The 26432-nt window shown below is 39.8% G+C and overlaps 1 protein-coding gene across 45 annotated transcripts in view; it reads right to left on the reverse strand.

Annotated features, from left to right (window-relative positions):
- Positions 1–1887: 1887 nt before the first annotated feature.
- Positions 1888–26432, reverse strand: part of EYA4 (EYA transcriptional coactivator and phosphatase 4) — a 107182-nt gene continuing 82637 nt past the window's right edge. For 20 of the 45 annotated variants that reach the window (XM_083434942.1, XM_083434962.1, XM_083434936.1 and 17 more), the window contains 9 exons: positions 23100–23236; positions 22310–22393; positions 20131–20220; positions 13317–13375; positions 13063–13223; positions 11060–11174; positions 10179–10300; positions 9016–9116; positions 1888–7245 (listed from right to left, as the gene is read on the reverse strand). In XM_083434942.1, coding sequence (XP_083291068.1) covers positions 7165–7245; positions 9016–9116; positions 10179–10300; positions 11060–11174; positions 13063–13223; positions 13317–13375; positions 20131–20220; positions 22310–22393; positions 23100–23236 — 950 coding nt within the window. In that variant the 3' untranslated portion in view covers positions 1888–7164. The other 25 variants (XM_083434943.1, XM_083434950.1, XM_083434949.1 and 22 more) reach the window with 4 other exon arrangements.

Genomic DNA, 26432 nt, shown 5'->3' on the forward strand with positions numbered 1-26432 from the left:
AAGAGGTATTGCAAATGATGAATAGACTGCAAGAAGCCAAGTAAACAGTATTATTGTAACACCACATAAATATGGTCCCTCCCCCAAATTAAACATTAAAATGCCTGATTTCCTTTAACATTGTTAAACATGCAACTTTATTAGGTACTACCTATATGATGAATTTAAACTCATTTTGGGGAAATAAATGGTACACCCATCACACTTTATTTTAAAATGGAAAAGGGGGGGGGGAGGGAGGGAAAACAACCCAGAAAGCAAAGCAAAGAAGAATGAAGAGGTGAAAAGGGGGACTAAAAGAGTGAGGTGTCCTTACACTTAAGTTTGAATAGAATGTGACAGGACGAGAGCCACCCAAGAGTTTTCAATTTTGTCTTGTTGGAATCTAGTGTAATACAGATGGCAACACAGGATACAATCTCCCAGAGATGTATTTGGCAAAGCCTCAGTATTTTGAAGCTAATAAATCCAGCTTTCAAGAGGAAATTCTAATAAGTTGCATTTACCAGCTTTGGGGTGGGGGTGGGGGTGGGAATACTCAATACATTAATGATGTACACTTTTACCATCTGCTAAAACGAGGTATTTTCTGGTCATGCCATGGCAATTTATCTGTGCACCAAAAGTTTTTAAATAAGCAATTTCACCCATAAAATAGCTGTTCTACTTAAGAAGATATAGCTATCTAAGCAAACGGCTTATTAATGTCAAGCTAATGATTTGTTGGTTAATTATTGGAGCAAATGTAACATTAAAAGTTGAAAGGTCAGTCTTTTCACAGGTATACAACTGCTTGGTTCAGGATTGTACCCGATGACCACAAAACCACAGTGAGTCAGGCAGTTCGCAGACAAGTGTAATTGAGGGCAGGGAGATGAGTTTGAATGTTTGCAAAAACCAATTTTAAATATAAAAGGCTAAAGGCCTCGTTGCAAAACTGCCTGCGTTACATTATAGCCCAAGGGGTCATTTTCAAAAAATACACACGATTACCAAAGCTGATGATTAGTGGATGTAAGCAAATACTTAAAACAGCATTGATATAGAGAAAATCTTTGTGTGTGGGTTCTTCCTAATTATTTAGGCTCAAACTACACACAATGCTTAGCTGCATTATTTCAGGTTTTGTTTAGTTTTTTGAAAACTGCAAGAAAATATATTTGAAGTCAATATATGAGCATTCTACTACTGATCCCCAATATATGAGCATTCTACTACTGATCTCCCACATGGCTTGGAGGCACTTCAAAAAGCACCCATCTCCACCACGCCTCCCTTCTCCAAAGCACAGAAACTGGTATTTGGGCATGGAAAGGGGAAAGCAGGTGATCAAGGTTTTAGGTGGCACATTTTTTCCTGCTGAGGACTAGGACTAAAAGTGCCTGCACCCCCAGGACAGTGGTAGCAATGGTACCACTCTCAGATGGTACCATGCTCAAAAAGCAAGCACTCCTTTCTAACTCAGCATGGTACAGTGGAAGAAGTATTGGACTAAGTCTGGGGAGACCCAGGTTCAAATTTTCACTCAGCCATGAAGTTCACTGGGTGACCAGTCACTCTTCAGTTGTGAGGATAAAATGATGATGGTAAAGGAGGCTATATATGTGCTGCCATGAACACCTTGGAGGAAAAGGAGGATATAAAATTTAATGTTCCCACACCTGAGACTAGCCATGAATGCAAGCCTTTCCAAAAAGATTAAAGTTCCTGCAACCAGTTATTTGGGAGTGTGAGAAGGAGCAGGATTCAGTCCTCCTGATTTCACCTTTCTGGGATTTTAATCTTTAATGCCCCCCCCCCCCAATCTGTTGTCCTGTGGATCTGGGCAAGTATCAGCTGTAGGAAAAGCACAATTTCAAACAGAAAATGAAAGATAGTATAGCATGGTGATGGTGCAGAAAATGACAACATTTCCACGTGTATTTATTGAGAAATAGTAAAGATATACACATTTTTTACAAGCTTTCAATATTAATTTACATTTTCTTAAATAATGTTATCCCCAAATAAATCACAACTTACATTACATAGACCCTTGGCTTCAACAGTTCCACAAGGCTGCAATTGCTGGGAGTTCAAATGCAATATTGGCTCATGTCAGTTAAGTTCCCTTCTAAAGACACTAAATATCACATTTATTCAAGCATCTAGACATGGCTCCAAAACACCCCCACCCTACCCCAATAAATCTGAAATGAAAATCACATCTAAAACTGCAGTGGGCATAGCTTATACGCCCTCAACATGTGGAAAGATTTAGATTAAGTTCTGATCTATTATTTCAGGAGCATTTAGTTCAAAGTTTGGAGTTTAAACACACAGACATACTGCAGACATACTGCTTACTTCTTTACAGCATGCTCAAGTTGTTGCTCCTACTTGAGATTTAAAGAAACCCAATTAAATCCAGCAGTACAGTAAAAACAATTCCTCCAACACAACAGCAGAGCATGGGTAGCTTGTGTGTGTGGTTCTTATCAGTTGTGGGCTACATATGGGTCTCCCAAAACAGGTAATGACTGATATACTACACTATGTGTATTTTTTAGCCAAGGGCCTGTGGGAGGGAGGGAGGCTCTATTGAGCACTGTGGGGATAAATTGGGCTCTATATTTTTGTGCACAATCTGCATATATTGCCTTTTTTTAACTTTTCAGTTTAGTGGTTTACTGAATTGAGTCCACCTTTCCCTTATTTCTTTGTATTTACATGCATTCAAATTGTGCTCTATTTCTGTATCTTAAGCACAATATTCAAAGTGCTTAATATTTATGTGCTGTTTCCATTTATATTGGTACAGCAACTGCAAAGGCACACTGTTCACTATTTTAATTGCACAACCTTTTAAAATGTGGGATATTTGTGTTCTCTGTGGTAGGGTAAGAGTTAAGAGGACAAGTTTTTTGATTGCATATATATAATGATATAAAATACAACTCACGATCCAAATGACCAAATTTCAATTTGCATAAAACCATGCTTTGGTTGGAATATTCTGGCATGCCTTAAATTCTAGCTTCCCTAGAGATGTGTGAAGCTCCCTCCATTCTCCTCTGAGAAAGTTCACTGATCTTACTGCAGTTCTTTCCCATTTTATCAAAATTCCTACAGATATTTTACCCTAAATGAGGACATTCAAAATTGCTTAAAATTTCACCTAAGGCAAAATTCAGTGGCAACATTCCATTTTTTTCATGCAGAGTTTTATCACACAGCAGCTCAGTATTTGACACAGTTTGCTTCTGTATCCAGAATTTTGGCAATTGTGATTCCTTTGTATTCTGCCAGGGCTGACGAAGAATTAGTGCTGAAGGGCTCTGCCCGCCCCCCCCCTTTGCATTTTGAAGAGTGTTCGTTCATTCTTTCTCTCTTTTAAAATAATTGTTATTAAGATTTTCTCTTGTTGACTACTGCCAGAGAATAGGAAGAGGGTGTTTTTCACCAGTTTTTATTGTGACAGTTTCAAGGCTGGTATAGCTGAAGATCAGACCCCTCAGGGAATCTGAAGAACCTTGAATTTCTGTGTGCCCCACCACAAAATGACCATTTTGGGACAACACTGGAGGCAGGTTACCCAAAACTTGGGCTGTCACTACAGTGGAGTCCTACAGACATCACTTCTCTCCAGACACAGAGGTTGGTGTAGAAGAGCCCCCTCTCCCTCCAGCATCAACATCATTTATATGAGTTTTTGTGAATCTGAATATTAATGGAAGGGGGGGGGGGCTGGCTCAATGAATACAGACCACATCAGAACTGTGTATCTGTTGTGACCGCATCATACTATCAACTACACACTATTTCTGAATGAATAAAATATGCATTAATGGTATTCTATAGTTTTGTCAACGTAAGCTGGTTTTCATTCTCTGTCTGTCATTGGAATATATCTCTTTAAAAAATGGCTGAAGAAAAAAACTCTGCAGGAAATCTACATTTATAACACGAGTCTAGCTTGATGACAAGTTCGGGGGAACTCAAAATTCTCCTGTTTAGTGACATTTTGGTTGGTCCTAAAAAACACATTCAAACTGCAGATTTTGGAGTTTTCCCTTATGGACCAACATGGCTGCCTTTTTAAAAAAGGATATATGCCAACAAACAAACAAGGCATAACAAAAAACAGAAAACATGTAAGCTAGTAATAGCCTGTAAGTAGTTGCACCAAAGAGATATCTCACTCAGATTTATGCATCGGAATGCATCAATGCAGAGCAAGGAACTTCATTATCTGACATGATGATGTAAGTATTCCTTTTTGGTATGTCCACAGGGGCAAAATCCAGCACAGATTAGGGCAGGGCCAGCCCATATGGAGCTCTCCAGATATTTTTGACTATATATCCCCTCCTTCCTGGCTATTTTGCATCAGTGAAAAACACTTTTACACGTTAGCCTATGAAGTCGCAACACTGACCCTCTCTCCGGCTGGTTCCGAATATTGTTAATGCAGGACACAGCATAGCAGAGAATTTGAATCTGAAATTCTGTGCACACTTTCCTGGAAATAAGCCACACTCAACACAGTTGGATGTACTCCTGCATAACCATGCGTGGGATTGTGCTGCATATTTCAATTGCAGCTAGTATAGGTTTTACATTCACATTATAATCTGATTCACTTAACTTAAGGCCTGTTCCTCTGCCCTCTTTTTCTGTGCCCTAGGGAGCAAAAATACTGATTTCTGTGCACATCAGTTATTGTAAAGGTTGTGCGTTTACTAAAGAACCTTACAAATGGGAAAACAGGAATGGGTTACATTTCACACGATGATCTGAATTGATTATTTTTATGACAAAACTGCATATGTGCCTTTTTAGCTTTGAAGCTATAAAACTTGAAGTTTTTTCATCCTCCCAAATAACAATATATATGTACCCACTGCATAGTGGGATGGCATATGGCTCATCATACACTATTTTAAGGATCTTTTGCACCAAAAGTTGATACCGGAGAAATTGTTGCTATTTGAGATTAATTAAAACACTGGGACCGCAAAGTAGAGAACAAGAGTGTAGGGACAAGTATATATAATTCTCTTTCCTGGAACATTACTAGAAAGAAAACCAGAAACCGAATTATCACATTGAATTATTCTACACCAGTGCTGTTGTCAGAAATAAAATGACATAAATTTACTCCAATAATTAGAATTTCAATATAAAAAATAGAAAATGAAGTACATTATTCACCCTACACAAATGCAGTTGTGTCTGTAGGAGGGGATCTGAAAACAGTTCCATGGAGCACTGTCTGTATCCAGCTGGCCATTTGCCATGCATGAATACAATAGTGCAGCAGGCATTAATAAGGGGCTGATCTATAGCTGCCCCAGTATTACCTCTCTCCTTCCCAAGCATCCATTCCACAAGCTACATGTCAACAAAAGGTGTAACTGGTAGGCAGAGAGCTAGAAAGCAGAGCATATAATGGCTGGATAGGGATATGGAAAGCACATTGTGAGCAATGGCATGCACACACACACAGTGGCTACACATGCACAGAGTAACTTGCAAGCTGGAGCCATGGAGATGGTAAGAATATAGGACACACACACTGGTCTACTGTTGAAAGTAATGGCTAGCATGCATGATATGTGTGGTAAAGGGCTGACCACAGAGGGGAGAAAGGAAAGAGTTCCATTGAGTGCTATGCTGAACTTTTTCTCCAAGCTTAAAATTAGTTAGAAAATATTTTAATAAACAACATACTGATGGAAATTCCTGGACTGTTGGCTACAACATACTGTGAACAACCTACAGTTGGACTAGTGAACATAGTGTCCCGTCCCCCCAATGTTGCTGCACTATAAGTCTTATTAGCCTCAGCCAGCATGGCCAATGAGAAGGCAATCTGAATTGTACTCCAACAAATCGTGGTTACCAAGGGCCAGATAACTGATCCCACTACCAGAAGCCCACACAAGGATTTCCACTTGCTCAAAGAGAGTTCCTCACTCTTCTTCCCCTGTACACACTTCCCAAACTGGCTTGGGAGAATCCCCCAGAACAGCACACAAGGAAGGAGAGGGCACACTGTATATTTTTTGAAGGAATCAACCATATTTTCATGTAACCTATTGGCTAACAATTTGAGACTTGGTAAATGGGAAATAATTTGCTGCTCCTTATATGTACTTTATCAAATCAAGCTCCAAGATGAAAATGGAGAAATGGTTCTCAAGTAATCAGCCATTTTAATTATTAATCCCACAGTGCCCAATATCACTTCAGCCTCTTGACATTCTCTTAAGTTACTTGCCTCCTGCAATCTGTGGAATTATTAAGAAACTAAATAAAAGCACCAGCTGTCAGTTATTATACTTCCCTCACCCCTTACTGCAACAAACTTTTAAGTGCTTTCGATACACACCCTTGTCTTTTGATTATTTGAATTTGAAATTTGGTCATGTCAAAAATTATCACAAAGGTTTATTTCTTTTATCTACATTATTTTAAACCAATGTTACATTGTAACACACAAACAAGATCTTGTCTTTTAAGGCACAACACATCATTATGCACATTCTGTTTGCCAAACTTATAAAAGAGACAATAATAATTATTATATACCCCCATCCCACACACCTCCAAAACAAAAGAAATTGCATCCACTTCCAAAGTCAGCTGCTAATAAAAGTCACAGTAAATTATTTTCATCAATAATTTACACATTACAGATCTAGACAGGATTGTCAATGCACAGTTTGAGTACATTCCAATTCAGATTTTTTGGGTTAGGTAGACTAAAGTTTGATTCAAACCTCAGTGCTGAGAATATATCCCATAGTGAGGAATGTTGTTGAATACCACCCTTGTCGATCAGAAAACGCGTGTCATTGCTTTCCCAGTCCGAGTCCATTGCAAAAGCTGTTCACTCTGGCTAGGGCTCATTGGTGTGTACCAGCAACCTTCTTTTATAGTTCTTTAATCATCAAAAACGTTGTGTGTATAAGACCATGTAGAACATCCTTGTGTAGAATTAAAACTTGTAACTCCACCAATCAGTGATCTCAATTCTTCACAATGGAATTTTCATTCCAAATATTGCTTTTCCTTCTTAAGACCATACATATGTGTAAAAGCCAGAGGCACTGGATCACACATAAAAAATATCAGTGTACTTTGAAATATAAAAAGTATTTGTCAACTATGTGACAGCAGTTACAAATACTCTAATTCCAGCGCTTGGTGTAGAGCCAGGAGGTCCGAGTGACTAGATATTCTCCAGAAAGGCATGTTGTGCTGTGTTAGTTAAGAGGGGGAAAGGTGAGGAGAAATGAACAATATATTTGACAAATCACCTCCCAAAACCACCATTATTTATATTTGCTTTCATAGAGTTTAAATGAACACCAGAGAATTATCCTGATTTTTCTTAGTAAGGCAGCGAAGAAAAAGTCAGACCCAAATAGATATGAACTTACAGTAAGGACCATAGGTAAACTCAATTTTCTTTCTATTGAGAGTGAAAGAGAAATAACGCTTATCAATTAAAAATAGTTAACAGGTGATAATTTCCGATGGAAAATTATGTATTTCTCCCCTGCAAGGAGATGCACAAAGTTTATGTACAACTGGAACCTGTACTATCCATATGTAAAGCTTATGCGCTTGCTATTATGTATGCGAGCACACCTTCAGAAGCTACCTGTGGAAAAGCTAGTGATCCAGCTTTTCAGCTGTGGACATTACATGGGAGATGTGTTTTGCCCCACAAGTGAATGATTTAGTTTTACATTATCACTGCGGACCTACTCGCAGTGACCCCTGTCCAGGGAGCAAGGCCTAGTAGCTCAAGAAGGTGAACAAACTGGGCAAGACAATGTTCTGGGATTTGAAATTGGCCACAACTTTATTGATTCCATATGCAGGTAGGATTTGGCTTAGGCATTGGTTGGACATCCTTCTCAGCCTCCTGCTGGAGGGCTGAGGCATGACAGGGTCGGTCCTAGGATTAATGGGTCCAGTGCAAGAGTTGTGAAATAAAATATTGCAAAAATGTTGTGGATACATAATTTGGACTTTAAGGACCTTACTTTCATTATGTTCAGATCTATTTGTGAAGAATTTGCATTCATTTATTCTTCCACAACTGTTCATGCAAGCAACGGGTATAGTTAGAGGAAAGCATGCCAACCATAAAGTAAAGAAACCAATCACCTGATTTTCTGGAAAAAAAACTACAAGACAATCCCAGCACCTGTACTGCATCTATATAAAGCAACCATTTGGAACCAGCATGTAAAAGTTAATAAAACCATTATAGCTAAAGAGCAAAACCCACAGATGCTATCTGATATCAGAACGATATGACTCCTTAGATTCCCCAAGTCTAGGATAGTGTGGGGTATTTATGGTTAGAGCCCAAAATGTATTTAATAAAGTTTATGCCTTATCTACATTGCTGTCAATTACTCTGAAATGTGATGAATATTGAAACCTCCAGCTAGGTTTTTTGTTTTTTTTAAGTGCACTTATTACTGAGTTGTCGTATGTTCATATTGCAATTACTCCGCATATAGCAGAGTAAGTTCTTGGTGGCGCTTTTGTCTTCTATAGAAACTTCTATGGGTGAAGCTGCCCCTCTATGGAAGGAAGCTGATTACCTTTTATTCATGCTTTACATGTACTTTTTACTTTGCAACAGCTGAATTTGGCATTCCTTCTATTGGTTTTCCACATTTGCCAGATAACCTTTTGCATGCCATCAAATTTCAAAAGCACCCATTTTATTATATATTACGTGTATCTTATGTAGGCTTATTGTATCTGAAGCCACTTAGTTCTTTTAAGATTATGATCAATATCCATTTTGATTTATCTCCAAATCATGCAAGTCATCATAAAGAATATGCTCGAATCCAAATGGTTTAATTTGTAGGTCTTATGTTTCGGGCTTTTGGCATCTAACAATTTCAATTACTTGCCAATGTGCCACACTAACAGAAATGCAAACAGAGAAGCTTGCATCAATATCTACGTATCACACCGACATTTCATGAGACAGGTTACCTTTTTTGCTGCCTGTTCTTCTTCTACACCATCCCCAATTACAACATATACTACTTTTCTGCCAAACCTTTGCATTATTCGTTCAAAGCAACTTTCTTTTCCTGGAAGATAAATGAGATACAGTTGAGAGATATTACCTGGTTAGCTGCATGCTCCTCATCTCGGCCATCTCCAATCACAACATAAGTTATGTTAGTGCCAAACCTGGACACTATACGCTCAAAACAGCTTTCTTTTCCTGAAAAACAATGCACTACTTATTTGAGCTATCAAAAACAGGCATTGCAAAGATCTACAAAAGATAGGAGAGTCCTGTAAAAAGCTAGGAGTGTCTAAAACCCACATTTTCACACCAATTTGGGCTTGTGGCTGTTTCTCAGATAAATCTAAAGATGTTGGGGGGGGGAATTACTTTGCTTTATCTAATGATAAAGTTTGGTACTGCAAGACACATTACAGATGAAGGTCACTTTCCTATGGAAAGAACACCATGACTTTGGTTGGAGTGCTGTGGATGGTAGAGGAGATGTTGATTGTCTGAGGCTATGGTGTTCAGTACAGTGTTGGGGAAACACCTGTACAGAATCCATATTTCTTTTACTAAGTCAGTTGGAGCAATACTCAAGTGGTCCTCAACTGCGGGGCTTTTCTCAGTCTTTGTTTCATAGTAGCTTTCACTTTATTTGTTTATTTATATCTACCTGCTGCTACCATTTGATATGGGACTCCCAAGAAATCTGATATGGCTTTCAAGCATGGACTCTGCTGGAGCCTGACTACCCACACAAATGCAAGTAATTGTCTGGGGACTGAAGATCAAAGCCCTTCCATCTCCAGACACAAAAATGAAGATTGCCTACCCATCCCAAGACGATGGGGATCTCCCAAAATTTAGCTGCCCTCCTCCCGTCAAGGAGCTTTAAACTTCAAAGCTCACAACTCCAATGTTTTCAAGCATAAGTGGATCATTTTCACAATGTTCATGAAACTGATATGCAATTCTGTGCATTACCTGTAACTAAGTATGCCAACTAATGTTGGTCCTCATCAGAACTGAACGAACTGCTTAGTCCAACCAAAAGTGACAAAGTAATGGCAGTAGTAGGGGAAAATTGAGACCCATCCACAAAACAAGTAAAGACTGGGAAGACTAATTTTCTTACCTATTTTAGTTGCACTGTAAATATTTTCAATAGGAAATGCACCTCCTAAACTATACAGCAGGACTTTTGCAAGGGCTGGTATAAGTTGAGTTGTTGTTACCAGAACATTTACACAGTTACTCCTATGAGAAAAGGCACAGTATAAATCCATATAATGATAAAAAGTTTCTCTAAAACAAGTTGGTTACATGCCTTATTACTGCAAAACTGTTTCTTTCCGTTATCAGCAAAAGCCTTGCAACCAAAGCTTATTTAGATATTGAAACAACTCTGATAATACTATGATGAGAAATTAGAAGTCCCTTTGTCCTATATCTTCACTATCACTTAATTCCCTTCTGTAGAATAGTTTGCAGATCAGCAGAGGGGTGGGGGAATTAGCATATGCTGATGTCATTTTTGTGGCTCATTTGTAAAACTACTGCAACCGTTTGATGGGCCCAGCATAGCATATTGGCATCTGTAGGAGTTTTCTCTGCTAAGTCTAACTTCATGTTGATATTTTCATTGAGAATGAAGTGGGGAGGGATAAGGTTAAATCTCTGCACTCCACATGCAGCAGTATCAATAAAAACAACCCTGTCACTGTAATTATTGTAATTGCAAGTGATGCAATTAGTGTTGCATATAGTTAGACCTTCAGTGGGAGAACATATGTGCTGCACAGAAAAGGACTAAGGGTTAATCCTCGGCATCTTCGAATACGGATGGGGGAGAAGTCTTGTATAAAAATCTGGAGCAACCCAATGTAGATAATTTTTAAGTGAGATGGCTGCCTTCCTAACATTTCTACTAAAATATCAGCTTGCCTAAAAAATTACTTTTGCCTTGCTTCAGAAAGCTATTTTGCAACTGGCATTTGAAATTAAACACATACTCACCTTGTGCTAATAATTGATAGTGATTTAAGTGCATTTGTTAGCCAGGAGTCAGTGAGAGCTTCAATCTCTGCTCTTAACTGCAGCCATGCATCTCTTTTTGCAGGGCCAAGAAGTCCTGATATACAAAAGAAAATGTGCACATTTAAAAAATGTTATTTTATTTTACTCTGGAATGGACCTCCATATAACTATAACTGATACAGGATGGTCTATAACTGGACCATCATAATAAATAAATTAATTAAATTAAATATCCCACCTATGCCATATCTTTCTCTGACTGTGGTCACTGGTGTCAGGGCTTTTCTGTGGACTTTTCTACTACCAAACCAGACAAAAATCACCACGTAAAGTTCTACTCCACCCTCACAACATCAAAGCTCAACATCCATTTAAAAACACACAAAATCACGCTACTAACTTAAGACCACACAATCCCACACACCTTTCCACCACTACCAACTCTTAACTATTCCAAGTAGATCTATACAATCTGAAACCCACCAGTTTCACCTGGTAACCATACCTTGAACCTCTTCACAGAGAACTTCTCAGTTTTTCTAACAACCATGTATACCCTGAGGCACTCATCATATATACAATAAAGAATAGATAGCTACCGACTCCAGCTAGCCCCTCAACCCAGCTGAAGGTTCCCACTATCTGGTATTCACCTGAGCACACGTGCAGTTCCCTGCTATTATCCAGGAGTCCCTCCCATACACACCACAAGCAACTGCTAAAAACTAAAAAGGGTGTTGCCCTCGCAACTCATGTATCCAGACATGAAGATCCAAGAAAATGGGGTGGTCTGCTTGCCTGTGGCAGCATGCTATTTATATTTAAATGGGGCAGGAAGTTCCCAAACAGTCCAGAGTTCAGCATCATTTCCTCCACCTGGATGTTCCCTGGTAGATGTTGCTACTCAGCAGATGGTCTCAAGCAACAAAGCAAGTGTTGAGGGTTATCAGAAGCCTGGATGGCCAGGTTATTAAGGGATTAATCTCCACCTGTTTCCATTCTTCTCATTGGTAATAAAATCCAGTGTGCCAAGTCCAGCATCCTTCCTGAAAGCAGCTATTCACATGCAGATCTTCACCATCACTTAATCCCCTTATGCAGAATAGTCTGCTGTTTGAAATTATTTGCTGGCAAAGTGTGTAGTGTTGCAGGAAGAAGACTCAGCAGGGCAGAGCTAAAGGGGCAAGCCCAGTCTCCTGCACATATATGCATGAGTGAGGCTACATAGGGCTACATAGTAGAGCCTCAGGTGGTGTATACCACTTTAGACAGCAGGTGTGAAGTAAAGGGCTGTAGCTCAGTGGTAGAGTATCTCCCTCACATACAAAAGGTCCCAAATTCAATTCCCAGAATCTCCAGATAGGGCTGAGAGAGACTCCTGCCTGAAATACTGGAGAGCCGCTGCCCGTCTGTGTAGGCAATGCTAAGCTAGATGGACTAACAGTCTGACAGTACAAGGCAGCTTCCTATGTTCCTAACAGATGTGGATGTTCCCCCAGCAAACATCCCATGTAAATAGCTCACTCCCTGTACAAATAAGATAAAAAAGCACATTAGAAAAAGGCTAAGACAGAAAGCAGGGGGAAAGCAATGTATGGTGCAGGAAACGCTACAGGAGTTGATAGTTCAGAATGTGTAGTTCAGTTCCAAACTGCAGTAATAAATGCCTTAATGATATATAGAATTACAGAGTTGGAGGGGGAGCCTTATAAGTCATCTCAGTGCAACTGCCTTCTCAGTACAGGAAATCCAGGACTGGAGCTGGCTGTCCAGTATCTGCTTGGAGACTTCCAGTGAAGTTGGACCAACTTCCTTCTCTTTCCTTATTTGTCCAGTTTTCTTGTATAAATACAAACCAGCAGATAGCTCAGATTTTTTTCCTAACCACCCCTCCCAAACAGTAAGATGAATGGGAGATTATAATTCTCTTTCAGAAGAATTTTATAGATGTGACGGATATTTCTAAATAATTAAACTCTTACCTCCTACATTGTTCTTGTAAGTATTATATAATTCTTTTACTCTTCTGTAACGGAATGCCAGCTTCCTCATCCAGTCAACTCCTCCTCTTACACCTGTTGGCAGACAAAGGTTTGCACTACTTGCAGCTGCATGGAAGCCATCAGTTGCAAAACTGTAGGTACTGCAAACACCCAAAATATGCAAAAGTGAATACTTTTTACTTCCTATAAAAATGTGCTTATGTAATTATTTTTTTAAAAAAGGCATTGCTTACCTTAGGTCTTGTCCATTGTCATCTGATGAAACGTCATCTATATGTACTTGATCACATTCCTGTTGAAAAAGTATTTCTTTTAAAATAACATTTGATACCTTGTCTGCCAACTCTGTGGCAGAGTTCTACAACATTAAAAGATCTTAATACTGAATAGTACTTGTACTGCCAGAAGATGGCAGAATATGCACATTTAAGGTCTCACAAGCAAGGCTTCTATTCTTTCCACAGAATCAGCCCCAACAACTCCTTCCAAACTGGGGTGTTCCTGAATTAATTGCTGTACTTTGAATTCTAGGTTGCTCTGGTAGCCAAGAGCACTTTCAACCCTTCCATATAGTGAAAAGGCTACAACCTTACTACATCAAGATTTAATACTCTTTCAGCAATTGCTTCAAAACATGCTTACTGTAATGACAGCTGAAAAAAAACCTTTTTATATATAAAAAAAGGTTTATGAGGCTACCAGGTTTATTGCACCAGAGACTTCGGGTGTGTGTGTGTGTGTGTGTGTGTGTGTAGGGAATAAAAGTGACCGATGATACATTTTCAGGTTTTTTTTCCTAATTTTCTTTTTTTAATGTTTCATAGTTTAATTAATTCTGAAGGTCTCTTATATTAACCCGTTGAGAGAAATAGCCAGATTTCCCATAAATAAAATTCCACAACCTCAAAAGTAGACCAGTTCAGAACAGATTAGGCCTAGTTATACTGTGTCTGAAATTCTTGTTTATATATTTTTCAAGCAAATGTTAACATTTGAATTAAAATATGTGTTTTGCAGGGGAGGGGGCAGTGAAAATGCTTTGAATCTGCAAAGGGGGAAATTTATGGGGAAGATCAGTAGTACAGAGTTATGGCAGATTTTGTAGAGTTTAGCAATAAAGGTCTCATAGTTATGTGTTATATTAAAAATTAACACTTCCTATCAGGAGGGCTGGTGTTCCCAAGATGCTCTTTTTCTTCCTACTACAGATTCAGCTCTTCTGGAACTTAAAACAATATGCCCAACAAATGTAGGTATAGGCATGGGAACATCACCATGAAGATGGGTTCTAACTAAGTGAGGAGACAAGGATCAGCCCCAGCTTGCTTTGCCACTCTTTGGCATCAACTTTATCTGTTTAGTTTGCTGCTGCTAGATTACTGATGGGGCCAGAATGTAACTCCAGTGCTTAAAAGCTTCTACTGGCTGCCCATTTGATCCCAAGACAGGTGTCTGAAATGCCAGTGATTAAGTGGTATAAAGGTAAAGGTAAAGAGACCCCTGACCATTAGGTCCAGTCGTGGCCGACTCTGGGGTTGCGGCGCTCATCTTGCTTTATTGGCCGAGGGAGCCGGTATATAGCTTCTGGGTCATGTGGCCAGCATGACTAAGCCGCCTCTGGCGAACCAGAGCAGCGCACGGAAACGCCATTTACCTTCCCACCGGAGCGGTACCTATTTATCTACTTGCACTTTGACATGCTTTTGAACTGCTAGGTTGGCAGGAGCTGGGACCGAGCAACGGGAGCTCACTCCGTCGCGGGGATTTGATATGGTCCAGCACCCTCTTGGAAGTTTTTGTAAAACACAAAAAGGGAATGTATCAATGAAGGCCTCTAACAACATAGAAGGCATTTACCACTGGTTTGCCCAACTGCTCTTCCCAGGGTTAGGGCGCTCTTTAGAAGGCTCTCTCCCCAGCTGAATAGTCTGGCTGTTATGTATTGGTGTAAAGTGTTGAAATGGCTATTAAGATTCACCACAACTGAATGGGAATACAAGTCCCAGATCCAACTATCATCAGATTTTTCTTCTTCCATCCAAGTCCCAGTTTCCTACCAAACTAGTCCTGCCCTGTTTCTCTTCCCTTAGTATTTGCTTCCTCTATCACCTTTCCTATGTCATCTTTCTCCTTTTCTCTTTCCCTTGGCCCTCTTGCCTCTCGCTGTCTAGTTCCATCTCACCCTTATTTCTCTCTCCATGGACATGGCCCATTACACTAGAAGCTGTACGGAAACCTGTCCTAAGAACAGGTGAACCCTTGTGCAATAAGCATTTTTATGGGTTTTCCCACCCTTCATCTGGCAAAACCCCCACTTTCTCACATCCTTCACTATCATTCAGTTGTGTGTGTATAGTACAGTCGGACCTTGGTTTTCGAACAGCCTAGTTCTCAAACATTTTGGCTCCCGAATGCCACAAACCCGGAAGTAACTGTTCAGGTTTGCACTTTGGTTTCCAAACGTTTTGGAAGTCGGACAGACATCCGGAACGGATTCCGTTCGACTTCCAAGGTACGGCTGTAGTTATATAAGCTTTTGTTCATCTATCTAAGTGCTCGTAGTCATTTCTAATATTGTTCAGTATCTAATATGTTTGACAATCATTGTTTTTGGGGGTCTTTTTATCTCATTTGCTTCCTGACCTTGTATTTTCTTTTAGTTGCATGGCTTCCCCAAGCACTGCAAAAAAGGCATAATTTGGGTAGGTGAGTGAGCTGCCAATGGTAAAGTCACAGGAAAGTTAGCACAATAGTCTTGATGTTTCCCCCACAAGGATCTTGCACCTCATAATCCTCAAATACTTCTTCCCATTAGCATGTGTACACAGGCTCTGCTGGTTGCTGGTGGTTCCTGCTCCTTCCTCTTCAGTCACTCACTTCCATACTCCCATACAATCTGCAGGATTCTTTATCATTTGCAGGGCTAGGAAACTCCAGTAGGTAGTCAAGATTACAGCATCCACAACTCCTCCTTCTCTTAGTTCTAGGAAGGCAGCTAACCTCTGCCTTATCCCTTAATTTACTATCTTTTCTCCAAAGCTTACACCAGCTGGTTAGGACAGTTTCTGTTGCGGAATCACATAGTTCTTCCACGTTGGTAGCTCCTGCAATATCCCACCCTAGCATTCTCTTCGCTTAATGACAAGCAGTCATGAGAAGAGTGGTGGAAATGGCTTTTTGGCTTGTAATGTCACAAAGGCACTGAAAGCTTTGAAGTGCTTCCCCCTATCTGGTTCTTTGGGATAAAGGCTTTAGAGCAGCTCTGTCCCATACAAAAGGTTGCAGGGTGGTGTTCAATGCTAGTCCTCATTAGAGTAGACCTACTGAAAATTAAAAGACATAAATAACTTTGGTTCATTAATTTAAATGGGTCTATTCTGAGTATGCCAGTAGTGATGTATGGAAGTGAGAGCTGGACCATAAAGAAGGCTGATCGCCGAAGAATTGACGCTTTTGAATTATGGTGCTGGAGGAGACTCTTGAGAGTCCCATGGACTGCAAGAAGATCAAACGCATCCATTCTTAAGGAAATCAGCCCTGAGTGCTCACTGGAAGGACAGATCGTGAAGCTGAGGCTCCAATACTTTGGCCACCTCATGAGAAGAGAAGACTCACTGGAAAAGACCCTGATGTTGGGAAAGATGGAGGGCACAAGGAGAAGGGGACGACAGAGAATGAGATGGTTAGACAGTGTTCTCGAAGCTACAAACATGAATCTGACCAAACTGCGGGTGGCAGTGGAAGACAGAAGTGCCTGGCGTGCTCTGGTCCATGGGGTCACGAAGAGTTGGACACGACTGAACGACTAAACAACAACAACAACATTCTGAGTATGACTGAGCTGAATACAATCCATTGATTCTCCGGACATGGCCTATTATCATTCTATCCCTCTTAGTTTTTCCGGGGTACCTCTCTCACCAACACCAGTGAGGACAGGAGGACAGACTTGCAGGATTATGGAACATCAGTATGAAAAATTATTATGTAAGATTAAAGTTGTATAATATATAGTCTTGCTGCTAAAGAGTACAATAGTGGAACATTCACTGTTAAAATTCCAGTGATAAATGTGTGATAATTTAATTTTAAAAATAGAAATGAAGGAGTTATTTCTCTGCTCATATGATTCTTTTTTTCTTGTGTTCTAAAAACCGCTATCTTGAATATATGATGTTGATCAAAAGTAACAGGGAAATTATTTTCTCTCTCTTTTGCCTTGTTTTTTGTTTGTTTGTTTGTTTGTTTGTTTCTGAAGCCAACTCCTAGGGGCTGTGGCCCCCACAACAAAGTATTTGAGGGGGCTGGGCCCCCACAAAGTTTATGGGCATTCCCATTAAAATGGTGCATGTGCACTGCGTCATGTGATCGGTTATGTGGGTCAGGGGCTGGGCTTACCTGTACCCCCACAATATTTTATTCAAGTTGGCACCCCTGCTCTATAGGATTATCACAGGATGAAAAAAGTTTTGTTGCCTATTTTTTCACCTTCTGTGGTGCTACGGCTCAACCTTTTAATACATTACTTTGTTATCTACTTCCTGTTATGCATGGCTGAACATTAACAGGAATGTGTTAGATAATAGTTTTTGTGCTCCATGCACATGCTTCCCCCAAACTTATTCTCAACTCAATTATTACCATTTTTGCAAGGTAACAAGAGAAAAATCTGCAAAATAAATAAATGCAGTAGTTTGCATCAAGTCCCAGATGAGCCGTCTAGAATTTAGGCTAAATTCCTAAATGTACTTGGACCTGCAGAATTCTACTGAAGTTAGCACTGTACATAGTTCATTCAGTATGTAATCCAAGTGCTTTTAGGACATCAGCCTAAATTAATTCCCTCCCATTCCCAGTGGAAATGAACAGGCTGCTGGCATAACATCAGGGTATTGTTGTTTGATTGTAATAGAGATGGGATAAAAATGGTAAAAAAGCTCTCTGTTAATTTTAATTTTAAGGTAAAATACCTTTCAAAACAGCTACAGAACTGGCTATACTCAAGTCACAGTGGACCACTGGCTGTGCAAGTTCAAAACTAAGAAAGATAAAATATATTTTCCATTACTGTGTGTTTACAAATTCATGTACAATAACTGATTTTGACTGCAGTAACATTAACTTAATTCATGTCTCAGTGCAACAAGTTCCTTGCAGGAATGTTCAGAACTTGACATTTTTACTAAGGAGTGCAAAACCTACGGATGACCCACAAAAATGATCCTTTTGGAATTGTCAGTAATTTCATTATCCAATAAAAACAATGACTCACTGCAGTAAAAACAAAAATCCTATTATGTAGCAGATCTGAGAAGTTACAGTCTTGAGGGTGAACAACAACTCCCATTCACCATTATCTGCTGGAATCAAGAGTAAAATTGGTATGGATTATCTTCCAAGCATACGAGAAATGTCTTCCCTGATAGTAAAAAAATGCAGTGTAGGTTGACTATTTTCATGATTTACAATGAGACATATATGAAACTTACTTGCACTTATCACTACAACTTCTAAATATAACCTAAGCAAGCAATTACTTTAAAATATTTTCATACAGCTCATCATAAAACTGCCACAAGCAACAGAATCTTTTAACACTAAAGAAAAGATTATTTTATTTTGCCTAAAAGGGATTCATATTCTGTAATGTAATCTCTTTGAATAGGTCACTTCTGGCTTCTTCCAAGTACTGCATCAACTACATCTTCAAATTATCTTACTAGCAAAGTAACATTTAATGAAATGACAAGAGTTAAAAAAGTGGGCTAACATGGAGTAGGACTTTCATTAATCAGGAGTGACCATTTACATCTCTGAAGAGTCACTCACTATGGGAGGAGCCATGTGTTGATAGGTGTCATAAGAATATTCATTCAAAACACAGGTAAATAAAATCATAGTGATACTAATTTATTTTAAAAAATGTCTTCAGTGTGTCACATGACAAGTAACTTCCCTTTTTATTTTCAGAGCTTGCCACCTCCTGTTCAGGAAGAATACTGAATGGACTGGTTCACACAACACACTAAACCATACTTTAGTGAGATGTGTGAGCAAGAAGGAGCCGCTGTGACCCTTGGACTCACTTGCTCACCCCTTGCTTTCCTGTATGCATGGGAGAAATCCAAGGAGCTTTTTTCCACTTTGCCTGAATATCAGCTTGTCCTGCCACCCAGACCAAGGACTGTGGTATAAAACAAACTCTGATCAGTTCCAAAACAAACCAACACAGAAATTCTGTTTAGTTAAACAAGCCAAGTGAAGGTAAAAACTGCCAGAGTTCTTATCCTGGCCATATGGGAGGAAGGGAACATGCAATCCAGAGATTAGCAGCAACTCCGTCCTGCTCATGACATCTCACTAAACCATGGCTTAGTCTGAGATGGAAATTTAGCTATCATACTGCTGTAGAAGACAATTATACTGAAATGTAAGAAATCTGTCCCTGAAACAAGAGATCCATAATAAAGTATAATATTGTCACTTTAAAACTGTGTAAATTCTTGCTAAATCCAGAAGCCACAGCACTGAATAATTGAGAAAGGTATTTCCCTTGAAAAAGTAGTTTGGTAGAAGTTTTCAGAAGAGATAGGGAAGAGAAAAAAACAACCACCAAGGATTTAAGCACAAACTAAATACTAAGAGGTCCCCTTCACTTTTTTTTTTCTTTTTAAAAAGCAGGGTTATTTTTAAATTCACTTAGATAAGCATATTTGGGCCAGTGGAATAATCCAGTTTTTAACTGAGATCTTGAGATACTTAAACCCTCCATTATAGATTGTAAACCTGAAAGTTGCGGTTTTAATTTCTGTATACAGTAGTACCTAACTGTAGTAGGTACTTGGCAATTAATAAATATCACTGTCAGCTATCATTCACTATCAAACACTTCTGCCAGGCTAACAACAAAAGAAACCCCTGACAAGGGGATATACGCTACAAACCTACTTCTGTAAGATTTGATTTCTAGCTACTGATAACTTGCAGTAAACAAGGGGTTAGATGCTAGGATACAGGTAGGCTAATATACATTCTTTTGATACATACCTCTAAGTCATTGAAAAATAAATGTGTATCTGCAAGATTAAAAATCATTTCTTCCATTCGAAGTCCAAGAGTCACTGCCACAGGTGGATCCTTGGGGAGGAAAATGGAAAGAATATGGATTTCTTAACATGTTATGAGTAGATTAAACTGAACTCTTAAAAGTGGTAATTCTGTGCATTATGTATGTACAAGCCCTGTAGACTGAAATAGATTTATTTGCATGTAATTATGGCCAGAAATAGATGCAAATATAAATAGATATCTACACAACAGAAAAAGTCTGCTGTTAATGTATGTTAAGCACTTCGGAAGCTAATGTCACATGAATAAGACATGAATTATAAATGCAAACAATCTAGTTAATTAAAATACAATAATTGTATTATAACTATAAATCTTTTCTTTTATGTGAGAATGCTGCAAACAAAAGAAATTAAAGAACCATTAATTTGAGATCTCAATGTTGAAGTAGTGACAGCACTGTCTGGTTTGAAAACATATCTAATTTCTTTTGTAAGACTAAAAACAATTATCAAAAAATTAAATTACTAACAGAGTGTTCCTATCTAGGGGAAGGATGGGATTGCTTCCAACCTCCCTTGCAGTATTGAAGCACACCACAACTGGAAAAATGCATTAGCATAGCAACAGCTTTGCACTGTTGAGAGCCCACTGCTAGCTAGTATAAGGCTGGGGGAGAGGAGCTAGGGGCATGGAAGGGGCATGGTAGAATCCTACTCTCACTCAGAGGTCAGAACCCCTATGATGACATGTTATATGGGCAAAAGAGGAGTCAATACAAAGTCACATGTTCTGTTTCAACAAATGGCAACCCAGCACTGCAGGGGTTCTGAACCAAGGTAAGAGTTCAGGTTTTGAGGTTCGCCACTGTGAAAGTAAAATAAAGTATGAAAGCAAGTTAGGAAGAAGCTGAGAAACAAGTGTTTTAATTATATTCAGTAGTGAAATTACTGCAAGAGAGGTTGATGCTGCAATTCTGATTGCACTTAGTAAGGAGTTGAGCTCAGGGGGACTTACTTCTGAGAAAATATGGTTAGAATTGCACTGGAAATCCGAATCATGGTTCTGCATTAATACCCTCCCCATCTCTGTAAACCATTTAACACCCCACCCCCTGGATGTATTGTTGATTAAAAAAACCAAACAAAACACTTCTTAGTTCATTGGTTCTTGAGAACATGGCACTTAGCCAGAGATTGCCAGCATTGCAAGAGAAGCTAGATCAACTATAACACTTCCCTATATCAAAATACAAATGCCTTCGGTTATGTTAGCAGTGGGCATAAATTGGAGCCAGACAGTCTGTCTGTGGACTTCTGTGCTAGATTGGGCCATCTACTAGTGAATGCCTCTTAGGAGACAAAGTAAAAATATCTCAGGAGAACCAACACTTATAGTTTTGAGGAGCCAGGCTGAGGAAAGGAGCCTGCATCCTTTCAAAAGATTGCCGCTCTCTTAATGCCAAAGTGGTTTAATATTATGCAGTGGCATCGGGAGAAAAGCTTTAAATATTCCCAATAAAACTAAATAAAGACATGTACTAATAACGCTCCTTTATATGGTACCCTTTTTTCAAATTACACTGGGGCACAATTTGAAAAGTAATAAAATTAATAAAATTGTCTTCCCTAAAAACTCTGCATTAGGCTTAAAAGAATATTTCTTTACACTGACGCTATGCAGACTCTCTCTAACTAGTAGAACTTCATTTTAAGAGATAGGTGGACTGCAGAGTGTTTCCTCCAGACACTACCCATATGCAGAATACTTAGAATATGTATTTTATCCCTGTGCTGAAACTGTCCTCAAACATTTAATAATATTGAAAGAATTTATCCCAGGCCAATGAGCCACAAAAAACCCAGGTAGCCTTGGCAATAATGGAATCTTGAGTTTCTGGATGCACAGGCCTGGGGGTGGAGTGGGGAGTGGAAGCAAAATGGACCTGCCGGAAGTCACAGTCAGGAGAAATGCCTTATGAAGATACAAGGAGACCAATACAAGAATATGAAAGTGCCACCAAATTCTGTGAGGTTGTTGCAAGGTTCAAAAATCATGATTCACAAGTGGATTAACAGTTGCAGTACACAAAAATTGTATCACAACAAAAGCAACTTGTAGGATTAGTGTTTTGAATTTGAATTTATGAGTCACATACCTTTCCATATTTTTGTGCATAAGATCCTGTAAGAAGTGAATGGAAGACAATGATAGTTTCATCCAAATCCCAAACAAATACGCGCTGAAACAGAGGCAATTACAAACATCAGTGGACATAAAACAGTAGGAAAACCAAAGACAAGTTATAATCCCCCAGCAGACAGCACGGAACCGAAATAATTGTAAGAAACCACCAATATACAGTGGTACCTCGGGGTTACATACGCTTCAGGTTACATACACTTTAGGGTACAGATTCCACTAACCCAGAAATATTACTTCGGGTTAAGAACTTTGCTTCAGGATAAGAACAGAAATCATGTTCTGGCGGCGTGGCGGCAGCAGGAGGCCCATTAGCTAAAGTGGTGCTTCAGGTTAAGAACAGTTTCAGGTTAAGAACGGACCTCCAGGATGAATTAAGTACTTAACCCGAGGTACCACTGTATACTGGTTGGGACAAAGAATGGGAAGTCTAGACTTTGCTAAACTGATCTGTCTGGTTGTAGCAATTTGCACGGATGGGACAAACAGCACCTTCTTAACAGTAAAAAGGAAGTCCTAGAAGATACAGGCTGAAATGTAACTATTTTATTTTGAAATAAAATAAACACAAGTAAAATAAATATTCTAAATTAGATAACTCAGTAGGGTATCAGGAAATTTACTGATGCATCTAGGTAGAGCAGGAAAGTGTAGTGCAGCCAGTACAGAGAATGCAGAGCTACATTTAATACAACCATGTCTTAATGTAGTTGTTGCTGCTGTCCCTGCTTTTCTCAAGCACATACCTCCAAGTCACTGTCAGGAGGGGGTGATGGGTTATTTTTTCGCCCCCTGCCCCTTGATTTTGACCCAGAACTCCTACACGTCCTTTCATCCAGATCTTTGATTGGTGTTGAAGGGCTCTGTACAGTGTCAAACTCTCCTGCAAACAAAACAATAAAAAGGCAATGTTATTTTTAACTTAATATAAAAGAATCCTATATGCTTTTTATATTTACCACTGCTCCCCTCCCCAAATTTTTAAAGTGCCCCCAAAGTTCTGAAAATGGGAATTTTGTTTTACCTGTAAATTACTTGTTCTTCCTAGTGAAGACAGGCCCTTCTCAGTGGTAGCTCCTAACTTATGGAACTCCTCCCTAGGGACATGTGATTGGCACCAATGAGTACCAGTCTTCAAAAATAAAAAGCCTTTAAATCCCATTTCTTCCAATTGGATTTTAGTTATGTTATTTTGGTAGTTGCTGTTTTAAGATTAGTTCTAATCCACTTATTTAAAAAATTCTTTGATTATTTTATGTTAGGTGGTAGGGTGATGACTGCCTTACTTTCACTAGAAAGAACAGTAAAGGTATAAACAAGTTAAAAATGAGTCTACTAATGGTGATAGGGCAGTATATTCATTCAGATGTACAAGAACAGTTCCATTCTATGGTGGTACACATTCTTTCTATGCTCTTTAAAAATCACTCTCATAGAACATTTTGCGCTACCTGCCTTCTGAAGTTGGCCTCTGTAGAAGGCCAAGTACCTTGTAGAACAAGCCCAAATAACCATTCAAAAAGAGAATTCTCTCTTCTGAGACTTTATGAATAGATGTCAAGGTGAGTTTCTTTAAAGGCATGTGTGGAAGAGGTTCAAGTCAAGCTGCTATGAACACAGACAAGGCTCAAAATGGAAATCTGTACTGTCAGTGGCGGAGCTTCATGCTCTGGCACTGGGGGGGGGGCGGAGAGCAGGAGGGGGCGGGGCTGGTGCGTGTCCTGGGGGTTTGGTGTGCCGCCCGCAGGGACATGATGCTCGTCCAGGGGGCGTGGCGTGGTGCCCAGCGTGGGGCAGCCGTGATGGCACGCCACCAGGATCGTGCTACTGGGGGCGGTGAACTCCCCCCCACTCCTCTTCCTCCGCCAGTGTGTACTGTACAGTGTGTACTGTACTGTACAGAACCCTATCCTTTTGTGGGTGACCTGAAATTATCATTTTTTAGCTTATAAATCTGAAAGAACAGCAAGCTATTAATGAAAGGCCTTTCTGAATCCCAGATTGCATAAATAATAATCCTTTCATGGTAGAAACTGTAGAAGAAACTCTTCCATATTACTAGCACTAGGAAATGAAGATTCAACAGGGTTTATTAACTGTTTATTGAAATTACTGTATCATTCCTTTCTGTGCCCAAAATAGGACAACCACCCCTTTATATCAGTTATAAAATCTGAAAGTTCTCCTGGAAGCCAACAGACCACAACAGTGTTGGAATATGAGAATAACTACTTGTGAGTAGTTAAATAGAACATTTCTGGGTGCAGAAATGTCCCAGTTGCGCACAGTGACATAGTAAACATAGCAAAGGGTAGAAAGAAAGAAAGCTGAAGATGTTGTCTTTGATTGCTTTTTCCCCTCCAGTGGCAGAAACAACCAACAGGAATGGACAGGATTTAATCAACATGTTTCAAAGGATGGGGCAGATTAAACAACTTTGGGGTTCCTGCTGGTTCTCAGTGCTGCAACTCACGAGCTTAACATACTGAGTAATGTGCAGTGCAACAATGCATGCATGTTTCTGAAAGCCTAGGGTTAGTTTACTTGATAAAAGAGTTCATTATCAGAGCAGAGTGTGGAAACAAACTTGCACACAGATTCCTCTTATCCTGAGGCCTGAAAACGTGGGATAGACACTTGAAACTGGAGAATGGAAACCTGTGCTGATGACAAGTGATGCCATATCCAAATCCTGCAGAGATGTTTTACAGATGCATGAAAGGATGTGCAACACTTCAGTGCAAGTGTAAAGACAGCAAGAAGACATGTTCCATGTACTGTAAAAGTAAATTGTACATACGATAGATATATCTTTGGGCTGAATGTCAGCTTCACAGCTCAATAGTTTACTGATCTAGGGCTGTATTTAATGTTGCAGCTCCACTGGCACAAGGAACTTCCACGTGAACATCAGAACTTACTCTTCTGTCCCTTCCAGGCTGCACCCTGCATGCACCCTCAAAATCAGTTCAAAAGGATTTGGGGGACTATCCAGAGCAGATTGGTGGAGCATGCATGGGGGCGGGGAGGAGTGGAAACAGAACTCCCATTATGTTTTTAAAATTCTGACAAAATTGAAAACTGCCATCATTTTTGCCTAAGTTTTAGAGGAAACATTGGGGGGCACACACACAAGATGGCTTTTTGGTCACAGAAGGTACTAGGGATCCAACTACAGAAAGACAATTTCTCATTCCAGGACTATATAAAAATGATCAAAACTGTCTTTGCAAATATAACTTTAAAAATAATTTTTAAAATGCCAAATTGGATCCAAAGTAAGCTGCAGTGCAATCCTAACCATATATACAGGGATTCCCCCCCCCACACACACACTTATGCAACAGAATGTATCTTTTTACAGTCAGCAGCACACACATTGTGCCTTTCAACACAGTCAGTTCTGATGATGAGCACATGGGGTGAGGGGAGATGTAGTAATTGAGTGGTGCTTTTGCACCAGAAGGGTGGGGCATAAAAATTGAGATTTTAGAGTGCTGCAGCATATAAGCTACACTGCACCGTACACTAAACCAGGGATCGGCAAGGCTTATCGGGCATGGGCCAGATTTCTCCTGCAGAGATCCTGAGGGCTGTACTGGCTCAGTGTGATGCCGGAAATCGCGTCTGCGCATGTCTGTGGTGCCAGAAATCATTTCTGTGCATGCCCAGATGCCGAAAATTGCGCCTGCACAGTAGCGATTTTCGGCGTCTGGGTATGCACAGAAGCGATTTCCAGCGCTGTGGACATGCGCAGACACTATTTCCGGAGCGGCTGAAGAGAGTCCCTTCTCTGCACTGGTATAGCACAACATGCAGGGGCTCACCAAGTGGGTGGCTCGGTTCGGGGGAGGCTCATGGGCCGGTTAAGCGACCCTCATGGGCCGCTTCTGGCCCATGGGCCTTAGGTTGCCCACCTTTGCACTAAACTGTTCAAGAACCTGCCTCTAAATGGTGAGGAAGGGGCAGAGTGAGACCCTGAGGCTCAGTTTCATTGGACAACTAAAGTTTTGGTTGTTACACATGAACCACATGCTTGTGTGACTTGCTCTTTCTTTGCATATATATATACAATTCTA

Source organism: Podarcis tiliguerta, assembly GCF_965153285.1.
Source record: "Podarcis tiliguerta genome assembly, chromosome: 3".
In the NCBI taxonomy this organism is placed as follows: Eukaryota; Metazoa; Chordata; class Lepidosauria; order Squamata; family Lacertidae; genus Podarcis; species Podarcis tiliguerta.